Source organism: Desmodus rotundus, chromosome 5 (genome assembly GCF_022682495.2).
Source record: "Desmodus rotundus isolate HL8 chromosome 5, HLdesRot8A.1, whole genome shotgun sequence".
Lineage (NCBI taxonomy): Eukaryota > Metazoa > Chordata > Mammalia > Chiroptera > Phyllostomidae > Desmodus > Desmodus rotundus.
In genome coordinates this window covers 93988180-94010145 of record NC_071391.1, presented here as the reverse complement: position 1 = coordinate 94010145, position 21966 = coordinate 93988180, and the positions used below count along the sequence as shown (strand labels likewise).

Genomic DNA, 21966 nt, shown 5'->3' with positions numbered 1-21966 from the left:
TATTTTGTTTGGAAGAACTATCCATTTTTGACAGTGGGGTGTTAAAACTGCCTACTATAATTGTGTTATTGTCCATTATTTTTCTTGAAATCCCCCAAGAATTTCCTTATATACTTGGGTGTTCCTATGTTGGGTGCATATATATTTACAATATTTGTGTCTTCTTGATGGGCTCTGCCCTTGAGTATTATTAAGTGTCCTTCTGTCTTTTTTTATGACCTTTATTTTGAAGTCTATTTTTTCTGATAAAGGTACTGCTACCTTGGCTTTGTTATCCTGCCCATTTGCTTGGAATAATTTTTTCTAACCCTTCACTTTTAGCCTGTGTAGGTCTTTTGTTCAGAGGTGGATCTCTTGTAGGCAGTATATATTCAGCTCATGTTTTCTTATCCATTCAGTTACCCTATGTCTTTTGATTGGAACATTTAATCCATTTACATTTAAGGTTATTACTGATAGGTAGGTGCTCATTTTTCCCCTTTGTACCTGTGTGTGTGTGTCTCTCTCTTGCTCTGTCTTCTTCTTAAAGCATTCTTTAGCATATCTTGCAATGCTGGCTTGGTGGAGATGTATCCTTTTATCCTTTTGTCTGGGAAACTCATTATTTCACCTTCCATTTTAAAGGACAGCCTTGCTGGGTACAGTAGGCTTGGTTGCAGGCCTTTGTTTTTCATTACTTGGAGTATTTCTTGCCTTTCCCTTCTGGCTTGTATTGTTTCTTTGAGAAGTCAGCTGCTAGCCTTATTGGGGCTCCCTTGTATGGTAGTTACTGTTTCTCCCTTGCTACCTTTAAGATTCTTTGTCTTTGAATTTTGCCATTTTCATTATGTGTCTTGGAGTAGGCCTCTTTGGGTTCATTATGATTGCGACCCTATTCTTCCTGGACGTATATGACTTCTTATCTTATTTAATTAGGGAAGTTTTCCACCACTACTTCTTCAAACAGATTTTCTATCCCTTGGTCCTCTTCTTTTCCTTCTGGTACCCCTATTATATGGATATTACTACATTTCATGTTGTCCCCCAGTTCCCTTAGCCCTTCTTCGTTCTTTTAAAGACTTTTTTCCTTTTCTTGCTCTCTCTGGGAGTTTTTTTCTACCTTGTCTTCCAGCTTGCTGATTCAATCCTCGGCTTCATCTAGTCTGCTTTTGATTCCCTCTACTGTATTCTTCAATTCTGAAATTCTATTCTTCATTTCCATTTGGCACTTGATAGTTTCCATGTCCCTACTCATGCTGACAGTTTGCAGTAAGTTTCTTGTAGCTTCCCTGTAGTTTTTGGTAATTCTCATTGAGCTCATTGAATTTTCTAACCACCACTGTCTTGAACTCAGTATGTGACAGTTTATTTGCTTCTATTTCATTTGGCACTTTTTCAGGGGATTCCTCCTTTCCTTTTGATTGGAGGTTGTTTCTTTTTCTTCCCATTTTTTGGGAAGCTCTTCTTGTTTGCTTCTGCTTCTTAAATTGATCTATTTTTGACTCCCTGTCTTTGTAGTGTGAACTTCTATGGTAGCAGACCTGTGTGATTCAGGGGAGCGGTCTTCTTAATCTCTTGAACTCGATGCTCTTGGGATGCCCTTTATGCCATTTATGTTAGTTCTGTGGATGTAATTGGGTTTTGATTGTTGTAGGGTCATTCTTTTGTGGGTCCTTCCCTCCAGCTGTTGACTGATGGTCACTCCACCCACCCTGTCTTGTATGCTGTCGTGCAGGTGCACTGTTTTTTCTTTCTAGATCTGCCTCTGGTGATGTCAGATGGTGGCCCTGTCTGACCTTAAGCAGTTCAAAATTTCCAGGGATCTACTGTCTGTGTCTGTCACCTTCAGTTGTTAATCTAGTCACTCTGCACTCAGCAGTCAGCACCATAGGTGCGTCAGTGTCCTTCCTGGGCTCAGGGCTATTGTTTCCCCTCAGGCTACTGCCGCTGCTCAGAGGGGAGTGGTCTGCCTTAGCAAGATGGCTGCTTGACATATGGTAGATGACTTATCACCAGGATCCTGGTTGCTAGTGTCTCAGTTCTCTTCCCAAAGCTTCTGTCCCCATTATCTCCTCAGGAGTCTCTAGTCCACTCTTCCTCCACCCCTTTGCTGGAGAGCCCAAGGTAAGTGGCTGAAAATGAAAATCTGTGCATTGGCCCTTTAAACAGCTCTTTGCATCTCCAGCTGTCCATCACTGGCAGAGAGCAACCCTGCTGCTTTTCGCTCCTGGATGTTATCTGTGTACTTTTAGGGGGGGTTCTGGGGCTCTATACTGGGGATCCCAGCTTAGGGTTTACATCCCACACTTCTCAGGAGCATCCAACTGGCTTCTTAAGTTATCCCTCTGGTGCTGCCACCTGTGTGTGGATGCCCAGCCAGCCTTCTCATGTCTCCCACTCACTCCCTACCAGTCAGATTGTGCTGAAGCTGATTCTTCTGTCAGAGGTTATAAGGCTTCTCTCTCGCTATCATTCAGTTGTTTGTCCTGGGTGATTTCTCTATAATTTAGTTGTAATTCCAGATTGGTCCCAGGAGGAGGTTAGCGTGACATCCATTCACTCCTCTGCCACCTTCTGAAAATTTGATGGCAGGCTCATGTTAAAGGTTCTTCTGAGTGTCCACACATAAAAGACAGTAGAAAATAATGAAGGCTATATAGATAGCGCTCGCTAACTATTAAGCTATAGAGTAAGGTGACTGTGAAGCAGCAGCACAATCGTTTCACTGGAGCCTTACATCCCCCTGCCTGGGTTGAAGGGGGGGTGTAGGAAAAGATGTGTTTGTAATAAGCATGACTGACAATGATATGGGAGCTTGTTTGAGGAAGGGGAGCATGTTTGTAGCCACACAGTTACTGCTCGTTTTCAGCATCTCTCTCCATATGCTCAGCTGTGGCAGATTCTTCCATTTTCTGAGCCTCTGTGACATTTTCCCTAGGTGTATATATCTGCTCCTGCTGAGTGGGGAGCACAGCAGCCTGGCTGCATGGGGTGGAAGTGTTTAATTGCCTCATAAATACATGCTGTGGGCCCCCACTTGTCACCTCCCATTTTTCTACTCTTCCAGGATTTGCAGTATCAGTGTTCTAGTTTTTCTCTTCCTTGTACTAACACAATTCAGTTTCCTTTCTTGTTCTCACTGTCCTTGTTATTTATACCATTTTTTTTCACAGCCATTTCACTGGGATTTCTTTTTTAAAATATTTTTCCTCTGAATTCTTTCCCACTGGAATTTCCCAAAGTCAGTTGCTTCAAGTTGTTTGCATTCAACTGTTGTCCAAAGCCAATAATTAAATTATGTAATTATTTAATTAAAGTCATCAACATTATTCTAATAAATGCACATCATAAAATCACAGTAAGCACCTTACAAACAGGGACAGGCTATGTTAATGATCTCAACTGTTAAATAAAAGCCTCTGAAAGGAAACTTCGTTTCCTGTGAAAATACCATACTCTTGGAGAGAGAAATAAGACAAAAAAAGACAATGAGCTCCTTGCAGCAAGATGAACATGTTTCACTCATCCTTTCCCCCCTGTAGTAAATATCACAATAAACACTTTTTTGAATTATAAATCTAACCCTCACACCCAGCACCTGACATCCAAAATGAAAGCTGTGATTTTGTCTTCAACATGCAGCACTGGAGTAAAATCTCTAGGTCTTACAAACCCAACGAAATCATAAAGCCCTCTTTTCAAGATCACCTACATTTGCATACTGCTCCACAGTTTACATACATACCCTTTATGCCAGGGAATATTCTATAGGGTCCTCTGAAGTACTTTAAGGTGGCTCTGGAACTCAAATTTGAGATCTCAAGACCAAAGATCCATTTAAGAATGATCGTAAATTTAAGAACAACCCTTTTCTTTTCAGAGATACATCTAGGACTACAAATGACTGGTTCATCCATTTAAGAAATAGTTATTAAGTACCATAGGTCCACAAAGATGAATCAGACATAGCTTCTTCTCCAACAAGTCTTGTAAGTAAGATAAATAACATACTTTTTAAAAATCCACAAGACAATGTGGAAAGTGGTAAGTTTCCCAGGACAAGCCCACTAAGCAAGTCCTGGTTGGGAGAACAGTGGCGAAGGTGAAGAACAATGTAGTCTCTGACTCCTCCTCCATATGATGCTCTAGTGTCTGAAACTGTAAACTGGATCAAGAATTTAAACTACCAACCATAAAAACTGCTATAGTCAGAACAGGTCCTCAATTGCAGGGGCTGGGGGCATAATTAAAAGTTAAAAAAGGCCTTAGTAAATATATCTTAATAGATGATTACGGTTAAAGCAAGAAAATGGTCAAAAATAAAATATCAACTAAGTGACATCCTTCCATACTGGATTAACCTTATGCCTGTGATTTCATAAAACAAAACCCAGAAGAATCTAATGAACATGTCTTTTCAGGTTTACCCTGTTGAGAATGATAAACATGACATAAACGTAATTCTTGGAAGCATCTGCAAACTGATGTCATTATCTCCTTAAGTCATTCCTTCTTTACAAACAAAATCAGACAAATTGAGAAACTGTATGATGCTGTGATTTCCAAATCTCTCAAATCTATAAAAAAAAAAAAATCTCCTTATTACTTAAATCTTTCCAAGCATGCCTGAGTATATATATGTACTTTTCCAACTATACTTTAACTATCTTTAAGTTCCCTCTCTAGTTCGCTATTTAAAAGCAATGATTTTGCCTCACAAAGTTCTAAAAACTTTTCTAAATATGTCTACGGATAATAAAGAAACTATTTGCTTTTCCCCAAAGGCTCCCTTCTCCACTTTTAGGCAATAAATAACACTTGCTGAATTAAACTCTTTACAAAATGTAACTGTAAATATAAACAAACACTAGACTTGGATGCAAAAAGAACATTTATGAACTCAGAGGGAGTTCTGAATGACAAAAGCACCACCCTCTGCACAACACCAAAGCTGTTGACTTGGCATAAGATGAGGCCTGGGCTAGAGAGGTAACTGCATGCCCACCACAGCAATTACTGCAGAGAGCACAGCTGGAACTGGGCTAACATGTGCTCTTGATGTGAGATACGAATGACTGGCCAAGCAAATGCCTTCCTGTAGACAAAGAGGGGTAAAGAAATGGTTCCCATTTCTTTAAGATGCATGGAAACACTGCTGGGGTGAAAGAGTTTACCGCACCTCCCAAGATCTCATATCCAAAAAATACACAACAAACACATGTCACAGTTTATTAATTCTTTTCTTAGAAACTTCTGCTTTCCTAATGTTACAATTTAGCTTTAGTACTAAATTCATTTCACACAAAATTTTTTCTCTTGCTTCCATTTGTTTTTAATTTGTTCAATTTCCACCCACCTCTAAAATTTTCATCACTTTGGAACTTGTAGATGAGATAGAAATGAAATGTCCTCTGGGTAGAAGAAAAAGCAAAGAAACTGCTAGGGCTCACACTAACATTTACCCCTCACTGGAGGAAAGCGAGTTCTCCCAAATCACAAACAGGCAATGGCAACTCTAGGGCAAAAAAACTTTGAAAGTAAAAGATCATGAAGATACAAAGTTATTCTTTTATAACTGCAGAAAAATGCTGAGATATGCCAAGTCCTGAATGTCCCACCAGCAGTGTTTGTTCAAGAAAAGAAAGGGAGCCCTGGCTGGTGGCTTAACTGGTTCAAGTGTTGTCCCAAACACCAAAAGGTTACACAGGTTCAGTCCCTGGTCGGGGCATATATGGGAGGCAACCAATTGATGTTGCTTTCTCCCCCTCCCTCCCTTCTGTCAAAAAACAACCAATAAACAGATCCTCAGGTGAGGATTAAAAAAAGAAAAGAAAAAGAACAGAAAGGGAGAAACAGTAGCAGAATAGAAGAGGTGGCCTGCTTGGTGAGGTTCTTGACTGGATTTAGCAGCAAAAATTCAATTTATAGAGCACATGCTAGGGTCATTTCCACAAAAGGGTAAGACAGGGAAAACATAGGGAATTGGGACCCCCTATTTCTTGGTTTATTTTTAAAGAAAAGGATAAATTGTAATCTCAAAAAGAAAGCTTGATTTTGACTCCCATCTATACTAAAAAGATCATTTATACACAGTTAAAAATAAATAAAAGGAATGTGGTGCTGTTGTGATGGCACCATAGCCTTTCTAAAAGCAGCACACCAAACCACAAACAAATGTATCTTGCTTTTACAAATAATTTGACAGTTTCCATGAGGTCAAAATGAAGAAGTATAGAGTAGGAGACAGGAAACTTAACTATGTAACAGGTTCAAAAACATATCCAAAGTGTGAAATGGATAAAAAGACATGTGGTACATATATATACCATGGAATACTACTCAGGCATAAGAAAAGATGAAATAGTGCCATTTTTGACAATTTAGATAGATCTTGAGAATATTATGCTAAGCTAAATAGAAAAAGCTAAGAACCATGTGGGATATAAAACTAAAACTCACAAACACAGAAAATATAGCATGGTGGTTACCAGAGGGAAGGGGTGGTAGGTGGGGGTAGAAAAGGGTAAAGGGGACAAAATATATAGTGACAGAAGATAATGTGGCTTTGGGTGGTGGGCACATAATGCAATATACAGATCATATATCACATAAATTTATACCTGAAACTTATATGACCCTATGAACCAATATCATCCCAATAAATTTAATAAATAATAAATAAAAACAAGAAAGCACTTTAACAGAAAATAAAAGTATACTAATTAAGGTAGTAATGTTGACTTAGATTACTGATTGGGTTTTCTCAAAGACAACATCTTGTCTAATATTTGTATTAAACTTAGACAAAGAATGAAAATACATGCTAATCAAGTAAGTGGATGTCATGGGAGTAGGGAGGAAAAGTTAACAGGCATCAAGATTTAACTTATAAAAAGAGCACAATACAATAAAATATTCTTCATTTTTGCTCAAAAAACAAAATAGGTGAGAACAGGAGGAAAAGCCAGCCTGTGAACCATTTTTATGGATTAAAAAAAGAGCTAGAGACAAAATTCTATATGATCCAAAGCTGTGAAGATGTATCTAAATATGAAAGGTAATATAGTAATATTAAAACTGGTGATGGGGAATGTTCATCACTTGGGGTTCTGAATGTGGATGCATACTCACTGAGAAACAGTGAGCATACTCAGAAGAAAGAGACTGGGGGCACAAACAGGTGAAGGACAGGAAAGGGGTGGATGAAACTACCAGTATAAATTTGGCTGCATGAGCTCAGCATCCCCATGCCTTTTCCTCCTTGGACCATCCAAAAGCAACAAAGAAAATAGAAAACATAAACAAAAACTTCCCTCAAAAATATCTGCAAGGACTTCCAAGATCTCTAGTTTACATAGGAGCCAAGGAGGAGGAAGTTCAAAAAACAAAGGGGAAAGATGCCAGCAGCAGCAAATGCCAAAGAGCACTAAAGGAAAATGGGAGTATATACTTACAGGTAGATTTCTTAAAGAAGTACTAAGTCCCAGTAGGCCTCACTTTGTGGCAGTTTCAAAGAAATGATATCTGTATTGTGCTTCCACACAACCTCAACTTTTGGACCTTTTTTTTTTTACCACTAACAGATAGAAAGGTATCCCCTTTTAGTTTTAATTGTTATTTGTCTTATGAGTAAGGCTGACCATCTTTATCTATTTTGTTAATAACAAAAGAAATCCCTATTCCACAAACAGTTCTGATTGAACCTTTAATGCCAATAAAGAGCCACAAACCATTTATGGCTCAAATATTCCCAAATTACCTTCTGGGACCCAGAGTACAGACAATGCTTAATTACCCAGGCTAATAAAAAGGAGGTAGATGATAAAGTATCCAAACCGGTGGATTACATTCATGCAAACATTCCGTTTCAGAACCCATATCTCTTATTTCTGATCAAGAGATGCAGAAGGTGACTCTGAGTTTGAACTTTTACTGAGAAGCTGACATTAAAGGGCTAAATGACACAAACAGTAAGTGCAAAGTTTTCATTTAGCACAAGCAATTCTTAGCCTCTATTTAGCTAATAAAACAACACTGCTTTAAAACTTCAGCTCCTCTCCTTGAGCCACTGCAATCCTCACTCCCTACTGTGTCCAGAGGCTACCTGATGGATACTTATCTCACCACCACTGGGCCTGAAAGCAGTTCCCATGGCCTGTGGTACAAATGAGCTCAAGCCGAGCTGCCTTGGCACTTCAAGTTATAAATCACCAAACTAATCTGTTTCATGTGATAAAGAAAACTACAGCCCAGGATTAGAAAGGACAGTAAAAAATACTGCATGTTCTAGATAAAGAACTAGAATAGAGCCTCAAAACTCAAGCATTCCCGTAAGTCCAATGGTCAACATGCAACTTGAATAAATCTCAGAAGCCACTCCATTATCCTCACAGAGCATTGAGAACAATTTAAAAAGTATTCCAAGAGTTTGCAAATAAACTGCAAAAAGAATTACATAACTAGCAGTGGTGTTCCCACAACAGAGGAAGGTTCTGTCCTCTGTTTTCTTCCACAGACTCTGGGTGAAGATGTTAATAAACAAGCCCCGGCTTTGTAGAGTAGAAATGATCAAGCGTGCGGAATTCAGGTTATAAACACAGCAAACAAAATAAAGACTTCCCCCATAAAATGTACTCAAATAACCTGGGTACAGCATGTGTTGTCATTATAATTACAGAATAAAGCCCTGTACTGATACTATATCTATATATGTTTTGCATTTTTTTCTGGTGTGAAAGAGATGAAACAATTAGATATGTAAATTAAATGGAAATAGAAACTATTATGAATGAGAAATTTACAGCTGTGAAATGTATATAATAAAAGCAATTAGAAAAAGAAAATAAAAAACCTCTTTTGAGCCCTAAGTGAAACACAGGGAAATAATGTTTCTGTAAATTAAAAATGAAAAAGCTGTGGCCAGTGTTAACAGTATTAATGAGTTGAATGAGCAGGCAGCACAGAATGTATTTGCCCAAAGCAGGACATAACTAAGCCCACATTAACAACTAAAGTACAGAAATGCATTTGTATTATACCAAGTATAATTCTTTTCTTCACCCCTTACTCTTAAATGTACCTGAAATTAAGGCATTTATAAAAATACCTAGAGTTAAGGCATTTGTAGAGAAATGTTTTTCATGTGAAAAACTCTGAGGTTGCAGAACTTGAACCAAAAGGCCAAGAATGGAAAGCAAGCAGTTCAAGCCAGAGCTAGCCAATTTAAATAATAATGGACACAGCCTCCAGAACCAGTCTCTGGGACCCTGTCACTCTCTGCCTCTATCACAGAATGATGCCGAGTAACTGTGAAGCAGGTCCCTGAAGTCTGCACCAGCAAGAAAACCTTTTCTACAACCTGAAGGAATGTGAAGGCCTGCCCCTCGGAAGCACAGGCTTTCCTTGAGAAGCTACTGAACAGCTTTGCCAGGGGGAAGGTAGGGCTTCCAGAGGTTGCAGAGATACACCTGTTGAATGTCTGGTTACCAATGCAAATAAAAGAAGAGAAAATCAACTTGGACATTTTCTATCTCTACCTCTTCTAATCGCCGCCTCTGTTCTTTCTGCTGCTCAATCCGTTTCTGTCTCTCTGCCAGCAACTGCCTTTTATATTCTTCCTGCTCCCGGAGCTGCTGCTCCTGCAGGAGCTGTTGTCTCCGAAGAGCCTCAGTGCGCTCCTTGTTCTCCTGCTGCAGTCTCAGGAAATCTCGCCGCAGAGTGGACTCACCAGGCACGTTGACAATGGAACTGTAGGAGGAAGCAGGGCTTTCAAGAGTGCAGACGACTTTCACTGCCTCACAGTCACTCTCTCAAGGAATTACTCCCACCCTGAGACTCAGCTAGTAAGTCCATGGCAATTACTACATGTACAAGTCAATAATACATTTTATTTCTTTTTATCCATTTCATAAATACCTGAAAACTCTGGCCTGGATGTTTGCTTGACAAGACATCACTAGTTAGGATTCTCACATAACTCAAACTCTAAAATTAAAAGTTGAAATCACCATCTTTCATATTCAGTCCCTCTCTGACCACCTTTTTTTCCCCATCAGTAAATGCAACATCATGTTCTGGGTCTGCCAGGAAAGAAATATCAACATAGCCTTCAGTACTTACCTTACCCTTCATTTTCTTCATCTTGGTACACCAAGTCTTATCACGTATTCTCTTCCACTTTCCCTATTTTCAAGGTCAGCAGCTAAGCCCAAGTGAGTCCCAAGAATTAACCACTGATTAAACAGCATCATTCCTAGATGGTCTCCCCTCCACTTCCAAAACACCCAGAGTAACATGGCAAATAAATCTCCTTACATGACCTCTTTCATTAGATCATGCTCCTGTCCAAAAATAATTACATTGCTCATGAAATCAGTTCAAATTACTCTAAAAGTTTTACTTTCTAATGAATTCAAATCTTCTCTGTAAAAAGAAAAAGATATGGATTTTTTTCAATAAATTCTCTTATCTCTTGCTATGGATAACTTCAAGCTGCCACCCTCTACACTGGGTCCCCTTAGATCTTACACTCTTCTATCCCCTGTGTTCGATTAGTCAGTTACATGTGGCTACTACAGCACAGACCAGGCAAGACCAATATTAAATTTTAAAATCCTCTATTCCCTGATAAATTAGTTACAGTGAAGTTCATACTACCAACTCTTCACCCTTCTGCTTCATTGTACATTGGGAAGCCAGAGATAACAAAAACATGGCCTATAAAATAGGTCAGGAGAGAATACACCCTAATAAAGGGAATGAAATGCTGGTCACCACACTTGTGGAAAGAGCAAAACAAACAAATAAAAATGTTTTGGGAAAAACTGTACTGTTTTCAGTGGCAGCCCTACTGGCCCATGAGTGGACAACTGTGTATGCAGGGTAGTTTCATGCACTATGAGACCTTTACCATCCACAACCCAGACTACTGAACACCAGCAGCAAGCTCCCCTCCCCTGGACCAAACACAGCCCACACATTTCCAAGTGACTAGGGAAAGGAAAGTAATGCAATCTTGGTAAAGAACCACTGGGTAAGGAGACCCAGAGTGAGAAAATGTTTACAGGAGGCTTTCAACAAATAGGGAAAGAATGGAAGATATTAAGGTGATTTCAAAGTAATTTAAGATTCGCCACACGACACAGAAATGAGTCTTTTGAAATCCTGGCATGACTCTTCATAGTGCAGGAAGCTAAACAGTGGCTTTATCTTTACCTTGGCTCTCCCTCCTGTTCAGGCACTTCCTCCTCCTCTTCCTCACTGCCACTGTATTCATATTCAGTTTCATCTATTAAAAAAAGATTAACAGGACAGTTCACAAATCATGACACATACAGGTACAGAGGCAAGCATCTCCAAGAGGCTTAAGACAGAAAATAAACAATATACGGTCTGTGAAAATAACAATGTGTATAGAGAACTTGGGGAGAAAAGCAGCAAGACACAACTTCCCCACAGTAAGTGGTGGCAAGACCCTGGGCTATCCTTATTTGCCAGTCAAGAGCAGATTTTGCTGCATTCAAGACAACCCCTCAGGGGATATACTGATGAGAGGAGGCAGGGCAGTCACAGGGGCTCCAGAGCCCTCCACACAGAAGAAAGTGGCCCAAAACTGCTGGTAGTTCAGAAATTCCAAATCCACTTTGATGTCAAAACTCGTAAGAGATTTAAGTGCTCAAACTAAGACAGCTAAAAGATTTATTTTTACAACAGTATTTGAGGATCCACCTAAAGTGCAGCAGACAGAAAGTCTGCTGGGCTGATAAAAAGTGAAATATGAAGAAAACACTTGTAGCAGAAAAAAACCCAAAAAACAAAATCAGATAGTTCCACAAATTATAAAGGTGAAATCAGGGAAAAACTGATGAAACAATACCACAAAAGGAGACAAAAGTGGCTCTCCTTAGACCAGACTAAGCAAAAATTTCAATATGAGTAACTTATTTTCACTTCAACAGGTTTTATGACATTTTCCCAAAAGTAACAGTCTGTTTTATTGGACCCTCAGCTTAGTATCAGTACCTGGCTTTCAGAGAGCCATTTTAGTCCATGGAATCAAAACTAGAAAGGTTGAAGAAATTTATAAAACAAAATCTCTTCACAAACAAGAAGTACATTTCTAACTTATTCCAGGGACCTAAGTTTAAAATCAGTTCTTGGTAAAAAAACAAAACAAAACAAGAGACTAAGAACTTAAAGTATGGTTCAGTCTGTATTATATATAACTACTAGATATGTTATACACACACACACACAAACACAAGTTCATCACTCTGTATCTCCTATGCTAGATAGTCAAAAATATATAATTTTAAAGAACATAAAAACAGGCTAGCTTCCAAGGGAAATACCACCCAAATAATCTTTGGAGTCCTTTAAAGAGGTTCTCTGATATGTTTAAAATTTTGTATAATGAACTATTAATTATTGACAAGAAGTAAAGAATATTTGGAAGATGAATTAATGCAAAGAGAAAAAAGAGGCCACTGTGACTTGAAGATAAGAAGTGAAGGTAAGATGCCCACTGTCCTATCTGCAAAATGTGGACAAGAAATACACAAGATACTCCAATTAAGTATTTATTAGTGCCTGGAACAGCAATTGTTCCATGACTGTTGGCTATTATTAAGAAGTTAGTGGGAGCCCTGGCCAGGGTGGTTCAGTTGGTTGTACTATCAGCCTGTGAGCCGAAAGGTCATGGGTTCGATTCCCAGTCAGGGCACAAGCCTTAGTTGTGGTTAGGCTGGGGCGCATATGAAAGGCAACTTATCAGTGGTTTTCTCTCTCTCTTTTCCCCTGCCCCCTTCCCCTTTCTCTAAAATCAGAAAACCATGTCCTCAGGTGAGGATAAAGAGAAGTAATGGGAAAATGATCCAATATGCAAATAACCCTTTCCAAAAAAAGCTTTATTTTGTTGCAAACTTTAGTTTACTTTGTTACAACTGCATAGCTTAATTACAAGAGGTTAATAACTTTTATGACTAAGTATATCAGTAGGCAAAACAGTCATTGTGAACATCAAATGATGACTTAACTCTGAATACCCAAGTTGTGTAAGACGGAAATGAACATGGAAACAGGTCAGTAAAGGCCTCCAAAGGTAACTGTGACCAACTCTTTTATTGCGTTGAATTTGGCTCTTTTTAGTTTCTTCTTTGACCTTGAAATTTGAGTGTCAAAACAAATTCATTAACAAGATGCCTGTTATCCTAATATTGTTCCGTAATGTTACTCTAAGAATTTGCAAAACAGAAAGGTCAAAGTGAACTAGAGACCTCAGGGAAGGAGCTTTTGTGAAGCAGGTGATGAAGCCTGATCAGTACTTTGCTGGACTTAGGGGAACAGAAGGCACGCCAGGGAGGTTGACACAGAAGTTGGAAAGATATCAAACAATGATATTGGGAACAGAAAGAAACCTCAATTAGCAAGCATAAGGCCATGTTCATGTTGTGCAGTAAAAGAAGAAAAGTAGTTAGTTCATCCATGTGGCCCAGGCCTAAGCACAGCACCAGCAGCAAAGGAAAGCAGTAAAGAACCCAGGAGTTCTACAACATGAAAGTAACAGATGAACACAGTGTTGACGATGTTCACAGCTGATGCTCAATAAACCCTGAGTGATGTATGCAGGTCACAACATCCACAATGAAGTAAAAAGCACAGCAACAGAGATGTGCTCCTGAGAGGGAACAACAAAACAACCCTCTGTGTTGACCAGTCACAGGGTCTAAATGGCATCTGCTTGGCAACACACAGTGCAGCTCTGTGGATACTGCTGGAGCCAGGTGGACCCCAGGCCCACTGCTGATCTGCAAAGCAAAGACAAATTCCTCAAGCACTGGGTAAGTGAACATAAACTCATGGTTCGGACAGGAGCAACCTGTTCTAGTTGGCAAAAAATTTTTTTAAGTCTATACATACATACATATGCATTTTTAAGATGAAAATATAAACAGATTTAATACCTTTCTCTCCTCTCTTCTTTCTGGTCCGATCAATATGGTCCTTAAGCTGGATTCTAACTTGCCTTTCGTTTGGCTGATCCCTTATAAAAGGGTGTTTCAAAAGCTGCTCTGTGGAGGGCCGCTGCATGTAATTCTTCACCAGGCACCCTTCTATAAAACTAAAAAATTTCTTTGACCTATAAGAGGAAATAAAAAAGACCATCAAATTTCTATCCCAAAAGCAAAGCTTCAAAATATAAGTAACTTATAAACCTGAATCAAAGAAGAGTCTCAGGATCACTGTGAATGTACTGCAAATGCACACTGACGATGCAGGGGACATAAACAGGAGCTCAGGACACTGGGGACCAGGAGCATGACTTATACACACGGTTTAAGGATTGCACTATATCAATGACAACACACCACAAACAGAGTCATGAAGAAGTCCGATTTAAATTCATGTTGTTTATTAATCATTTAATTGTAGGGGTAGAGGAGGCAAGGGGGTAAAGGGGAAGTTTTTGCTAAAATGAAGGCAGACGGAGGAGAAATGTCTGGAACCTGAAAGACAAGGACAACATGGAAAATAAGAGAAGGAGCCAAATAAGTTACACCAATGCTGGGGGTCTTGAACCTGTTAATAAGACATTTCAATCAGAGTCCCCAAGTTGTTTTATTTATTAGTTCCTTAAGTTTAATGCACAGAGGTGGAAATAATAGTTTTGAAGGTGGTAATGACGCTATCACCAAAATTTATCAGACCAGCCAATGGACTTTGCCCCGAAGTGGCTGGCTCATAAGGATCCCATCCCTAGTCTTGGCCCAGACAAGCTCACCCATCACATCTTCCATGACCCGGCTCAGGCCTCCTTTCTCCTGGCAACACTCCACCCCACATGCCCCAGGTGAGAAGCCTTTCTTCTGGGACTATCTGCACTTAACACATTGTGCACTTAATGTTTCTGTCTCCCCTGCTGGTTTCAAACAACACAGGTTAGAAACTGGTTCCTATTTTTCAATTTATCAGCTATGTCCAACACTGAGTATGGCAGACCACAATAGGTATGTAATAAATTTTTGTTGAATGAATGAGTTATTCAGTTTTTAAAAATGTGATTTCAAAGATTAGTTCAATTCTTTCCAATGACTTCACTGCTTTTAAGAATACTTCTGTTGCCTTGTATTTCTATTCAAACTTACTATTCTTTTCAATTCAACAAATATTTATGGGTCAACAATTTACATTTGTTTATGCTGGCTCTTTAAGAAATGCACACAGGAAATAAAGTGGAGGATGTTTATGTATACACAACAGTAGATATACCATCAAACTTACAGAAGAAGACAAAAAGGACTACTGCTACAGTGGGCTAAACATTAAGGAAAATAAGAATCTTGGTTCTTGTCCAAAAATGGGTAGAAAAGCTATCAATCCAGAGCGAAAGGAATGACATGAACAAAGGGAGAAAACTGTTAGGATTAACAGATCGTTTTCTGATGCCAGCATGGAAAGTGGACAAGAACAGAAAAATAGGTTGGGGTCAGCTCTAAGAAGGGCCCCCAAAGTCACTGAAGGAGGTTGTTACTTTATTCTGTGGTTAATGAGGAACATGGGGGTTGTAGTGTAATGCTCTAACAGAAACTCCCAAACTCTACTGCCTACAAGGAACATTTTGGGAGTTCATTAAAAATACAAATACCTCGGTCACTCCTCAGATTTAACAAAGCAGCAATTTTGAGGCTGGAGTCCTAAGGGATCCTCTATAGATTCCAAAGGGATCCTCCTATACCATGTCTACAGATCAGCATTTGGGAATGGTCTATAATATATTCTTTAAAATCAACTATCACATTGTGCTAGAAGAGAGTACACTGATCATCTTGGAAGTCACTTCTACAAAGACAGCAGCAGCTTACACACAGCAGACAGAAAGACAGCAATCATAAAGGAAGTAGTAGGACTTTATGCCTGCAACCATCTTGCTCCTTTAGAAAACTTGGGTAAAATGAGAACAATGGATGAAAACGTATTTAATCAAGTTTAGTTGGAGAAAATTTGCATAAGGCCACAGGAAGAATTTGTTGCCATCTACGTTTGTCTCTTAATATCACTGTATGGTGCACACAGTGGATAATACCCAAACTAAGTAATGAACAGAATCATCAGAGTGGGCCCAGCTGACAAGACCTAGAAACTGTGAGGCATCCTGAAGAGCATAAACTTCCTTTAATTAAATCTGATAGAGAAGAAAATGAAAGGTGAGTACTATTAGTTTTGTGAGAGCCAGATAAAGTGTTATCCCAGCCCCATAGCTTCCTCCTTGATGATGTCCACCATATGCATTTGGTCTCCCTAGGGCTGGCCACCCACGGATGTCCAGTTATCATGTTTTAATACAGGAGACCATTGAGGCTAAAATCTTCGCTACTGTACAGCCTTAAAAAAACCTCTCTAAAAATTGGCAACCTCAGTTCTCTGAGTTGAATGTGGTCAAAGAGAGTATAAAAAGAATGAGAAAAATAGTATCTACAAACAGGTAGGGAAAGGATGGTAGAATGTGTTGGGAGAAAGGACAGGGAAGGATATGGAGCAGTGGAAAAGAAACAAGAATGAAAATGTGTGTGTGTGTGTGGGGGGGGTATATCCACAGATGGGAAAAGAAAGCTACAAAACATCAGAAGGTAAACAACCAAGAAGAAAAGAGCAGACAGTAACAGCTAAAAGACCAAATCCAGAATTAAAAGCTCAAACTCAAGATCTTCTGCCTATTTCAGAATCAGTGTCAAGAACCAAAAAGGAGACAACACTAATTGGGATAGTTTCAGAAAGGAAAAACACAAAACAAAACCCTGGTAAGAAGGTGTTTGTAAGATACTGGTAGATTAATTAGCCCAGGAAAATAGGGAAACAGAAAGAGGAGCGAGGGCCCATGGGCATTGGGAGATTTAGTGCAACCAAGAACTGATAAAAAAGAACTTGTAGTTCAAGAGGGAAAAAGTGGGCACAATTCTCAGACAAAAACAAAGCACTATCATCCCACTTAATAATTTCAAAATTAAATCAAACCAAAGTTTTTCTTACACTGCTGTAAGTCTTAAAGCTTTTATCAGTGAAGGTCATGATTGTCTGCCTCCACAAATACAAATTTTTGTTTGGCAGCTAAATGAGAACTGCAGGGAAAGAAAGGCGGAAGCCCAAAGAGAGAGGACCCTTCCTATAATGTGTTCTTCTGGAATGAAAAAGAAACATCTAACTTCAACGTTTTGCAATAATAATAGTGAGTACTGCCATTAAGTTTAACATCCTATTTTACCTGAGGGACTGTAAGTCAATATAGCCTTGCTTTTTAATGTAAAAATGTTTAGAAAAATATTACACTAAAAAAGTGTTGATATATTAAAAGGGAACATCCTTCTTTAACCATGTTATGGTGTTTCATTATGGCCACTTGTCACTATTTTGTAATATAAAGAAAATCTAGCAAGGAAAACAAAACAAAACAAAAATATATATATACTAATTGGTACTTTGGGGACACTGGCTTTTGTGTTCTTTGTGAATCAGAATGGCCAGAATTTTGTCTCAGAGTAAAACTAAAAAAAAAAGGAAACAAAAGAACAATAACAAAAAACCATTTGTAGCTTACCATTTTTTTGACTTCAGCCGGGGAGGAGGATTTCTGGGAATGAGAAACAGTGCTCTCATTGGATGCATGTCACAGAGAGCTGGGGAGAGGAGACGGTCGTGTCAGTATGGCACTTATTTTACTTATTCTTGATATCTAGGGCTCACTCACATATCAAAGGCTCTGTCCCATCATGTTATTGATATGCTTTATGTTAAGCAGGCTAGACATCTAGTTATGAGCCTTAGGCAAACTCTGAATTCCCCATTCAAACAGCCAAATATAAGGAGGACCAGTACAATGACAAGAATGTACAATTTAAAAAAGACGTTGAAAAGTTTTCATGAATGAAAGATAAAATATTGATTCAAAGTGTTAGAAGAATCAACAGCTTAGGTTTCTAAACCATCTGGAAGATTACAATGAAAATAATTTTTCATTAACTGTGCTTACAGGAATACAGTAAGCACAGTTAAACCCTCCAGAAATGCCAACTGTTCACTATTATAGCTATTATTACTATGAAACAGCAAAACTGTTAGAGTAAAACGGAATTGTTAAATTCTGTGCAATTACCATTTGTACTCCCATCACTTGACCAATAAAAGCATGTCAGGTACACATGTACACAATAGGCAATGTGCATTCTCACATGTTTATTTACCTTCATGAGAATCTTACAAGGCAGCTGAGAAATGGGAGCCAAAACATATATATATATAATACTATTCCCATTGTGAAAAAAACAAAACAAAGGATCAGGCAATACTACTTCCTTGTCTCAGTTCCTCAGAAGAAAGCATGAAGGAACATATGGTACTCACGGCAGGTATCCATTTTTGAACTGCAAACTAATTCTTAACTGTTGGTAATTTTTTTTCATTCATTCAACAAAAATTTATTCAGCAACAACTATGTACCAGACAGTTACATATTCTTGATGTATAGTTTTTATTAGGGGAACCAGCAGAAAATGCTATGTTTTTCCTATTCTCTGCAATTCTACCATATCCCTGATCAAAAATCAATTTCATGAAGTTGTCATTGATTTAATCCAAAGCAGAAGCAAAACTGCATAGGAATACCAAAAAAGATCATTTTACTGATTAAAACTTTTGCCTCTATTTGTAAAGTCAAAACAAAAGTAATACTTAAATTTGATGCATTAAGACTGGTTTCACTGAATATTAAGTTCAAAGTGTAAAAATAAAAATTACTGTTTATTATCTGATGTGATCATAATTTCAGGTCACACACCTGAATGCAACCTAAATAAAGGATAATGTGGCCTACAGACCTCAAGGAGACCTCCAAAAGGGATAGTGTATACCAGGAATTCCTTTTACATCCAAAGCTTCACTGTATTTGTGATTCCTTCGTCTACATGTCCCACCAGGAATGGCTTTATTTCATCCACGACTGAAGCCATTTTTTTGAGAAGCCTTAAAGCTAAAGTTAAGTTACACATAACAATTGGCTATAAAGAACATTACTTACGGGGAGCACCTTCTGCCATTTCAATGGCTGTAATGCCACAAGACCAAAGGTCACTCTGCAAAAACAGAACAGTATGTTAGGGTAGCATATTAGTTATGAGGCCACGAGCTTGACAATGCTGGTTATTCACACAAATGATATAAACACATTCTTTGATGTATAAACTGAAAAGAGGTTTACCAGGAAATTAAAAGCACAAACATATTTGTAAGAATACCTTCCAAATGAGTAATAAAATACAGATAACACTGACTTGTTAATCAGAATCACTCATACCTATGAAAGAACTAGAGATGGTCCATGTGAAAGCTCTCTCTAGCTGCCCTCAACATGCTCTGCTGCTCAGTGTGTTTCTTCATTTCTTTACAAACATTCAATAATTTAGACTCCTGGCCCCGATATATGTTTATGTTTATATGTTATGTTAACATCTCAAACTTAATGAAGATGTCAAAAGTTTAAAGGCTAGAAAGCACTCTTTACAAAAGGTCCAAACTAAATTAATAAAATCTACCACAGCTCACTACCATGAGTCATGCTGCTGAGTCTCTCTATACTCCCCTCAAACTTAGTAAGGGGTGAGCAATAAGTGCCTTTCTGTGCACAGAATCTTTTCTTATTTTTAAATTTTGAATTTTAACTATATTCTGACTCAAATATAAGTTCCGTGAGGACAAGAATTTTTGTCGGTTTTATTTACCTTTGCACCCCTGGAATTGACTCACATGTGGTAGGGACTCAGTAAACACTGGATGATGAATGAATAAATGATTACCAACCAATTTCTTAAAATCCAAACAAAAATTTTTTTTAAAAGTAGATAATGGATGATTACCATCATTAGCATTCTTTCATTTATATGTTATCCTAACACAAGAATCACTTAGAGTAGTTCAGTTTAAGGGTTTTCTAATAACCTATAATTATTTAGAGTTCAAATATATATGTTCGATTACAAGAATAAGGAGAGGCCCACAAATTTCTCCCTTGTTTTTATGGAGTTTTCTGTAGTATAAGGGTGCAAAGGAGTGGCTTAGCACCTCAACCCAGAGACCAATCTCAGCAGCAGCATCAGTGGCAGGACAAGCAGATGTTCTATGCTCCCTGGTGTTGTGCAACACAGACCGCACATCTCCTCTGAGATAATGTTGCTAAATATAGTTTGGAAGAACTGGATTTTGTACTTTAAAAATTATTTTAATTTACTTATGTATGAAAATATTTTGAGTATATTGGAAAATGTTTGCAAATTTAGGAGATATAGAATGATGAACTAAAAAGTGAAAAGTCACAATATCTACTATTTTTAAATACTTCAGCAAATAAAAAAATTAAAATTCCTCTGTACCCCAGGCTTAAATTGTATTTCATTAATTGGGTATTTATAATAAATACTGAGGTACAGTGGAGAATGTTATGAACTCAATTTTGAATATTATTAACAGGTGCATTAACTATTCTGAGTCATTAAATAAGGCCAGGGAACTTTAAAAAATATAGTTTGGGCTAACATATTCAACCTGAGTCTGATGATCAAATCTGGGCATTACATCAGGATCAAAAAAGTGCATTATTGATATATGTCCCTAGAGGTCACTCTAATAATTTAAATACACCTGTGTACCAAATCAAAGCTGTAAAGCTCTTTAACAATTTCGAGCCATTGCTATATATCTCACAACATTTTTAAAAAATAAACATCTGATTATAATATATTCTTCAAAATAAAAAGGACAGCAAACAGGGCAGAATCATTTAATATGCTCATGACAAAAAGTTCTATATACAACAAAGCGACCCAGACTGCCATGAAAACAGTGTATTACTAAGTAAGGAGAAGACAGGTGATGATGCAGAATGGAAACAGAAGACAGCATCTAAATACTATGCCGACAAAATTGCACTTGTAATAGGGTGCCCATGTCACCCTCACTGAGAGAGCAGGAAGGGATAAGGGGTATAAAATTTGCAAGCACAGCCTCCATCCCTCAGGAATGGCAGGGATCCAGTGAAGGCCAAGCAAGTAGGTGTGTCTTACTCTGTAATCATAGGTGGCATCTGGATTCTCGTCACAGGCAATGACCTCAGGAGCCATCCAGTAGGGGGTGCCTATGAATGTATTTCTCCTCCCAACGGTCCTGTCAAGTTGAGCACTCACACCAAAATCAACTAGAAGGAAGAGAAAGGAAAAGTGAAACACAACTAACAAGAAAAATATAAGAGTAAGAAAAGTGAAGAAGAGGTGTCTTCAGAGCAAACTGAAACAGCAATACTTCATGGACATGCAAACTCCTCAAGGTCCCAACAATGATAAAGAGCAACTTTCCAGAGTAAAGTGAAGATCCTCTACCAGTCTGGAAGCTGGGAGGCCTGGACCTGGTCACCTCCCTGAGCTTCCCCTACAGAGGTGTGACATCACTCACAGGGGTAACAGATTCAACTGTCTTTAGGTCATCATCAAAATATCACCTGGCCAGCTCTCATGGGGAATGTTCCCCCTGAGGACAGAGACTCACAGGCCAGGCAGTCAGTGCAGTTACTGCTACCTGGACAGCAATAGCAATCCACCACACAGTGGTTACTAAGGGACTGTCACAGGCCTAGCACCAGGGGGCAATACAAAGCACACACACAGCTTGCTGGGTTGTTAGGAATGAGAACCATTCGAATACCTCCTCTCTTAGCTTTGAGGGGATTTTCCGATTGGGCAGACTGTTCCTCCACAGATGACCAATCACTGCAGGCACTATGCAAAAGAGCAACGATGAATATCTTATTTTTAAAATACAACTACAGTGCCTACAATTTTTAAAAGGTGGACTAAATTCTTACAAGCATAAAGAGGTTGTTTATGATGCCTTAGTGGAAGAAAACAATGTTAATTCTGTTTAAAAATCTGACAGAACTATTTTATAAAAGTG

The 21966-nt window shown here is 38.5% G+C and overlaps 1 protein-coding gene across 44 annotated transcripts in view; it reads right to left on the bottom strand.

The window, feature by feature from the left end:
• MAP4K4 (mitogen-activated protein kinase kinase kinase kinase 4) overlaps positions 1–21966 on the bottom strand; it is a 192414-nt gene that overhangs the window by 49360 nt on the left and 121088 nt on the right. For 43 of the 44 annotated variants that reach the window (XM_053923629.1, XM_053923631.1, XM_053923641.1 and 40 more), the window contains 6 exons: positions 21084–21214; positions 19046–19100; positions 17570–17648; positions 13941–14116; positions 11194–11266; positions 9516–9726 (listed from right to left, as the gene is read on the bottom strand). In XM_053923629.1, the coding sequence (XP_053779604.1) occupies positions 9516–9726; positions 11194–11266; positions 13941–14116; positions 17570–17648; positions 19046–19100; positions 21084–21214 (725 nt within the window). Of the gene's footprint in view, positions 1–9515; positions 9727–11193; positions 11267–13940; positions 14117–17569; positions 17649–19045; positions 19101–21083; positions 21215–21966 lie in introns of those variants that run through there. The other variant, XM_071221508.1, reaches the window with a different exon arrangement.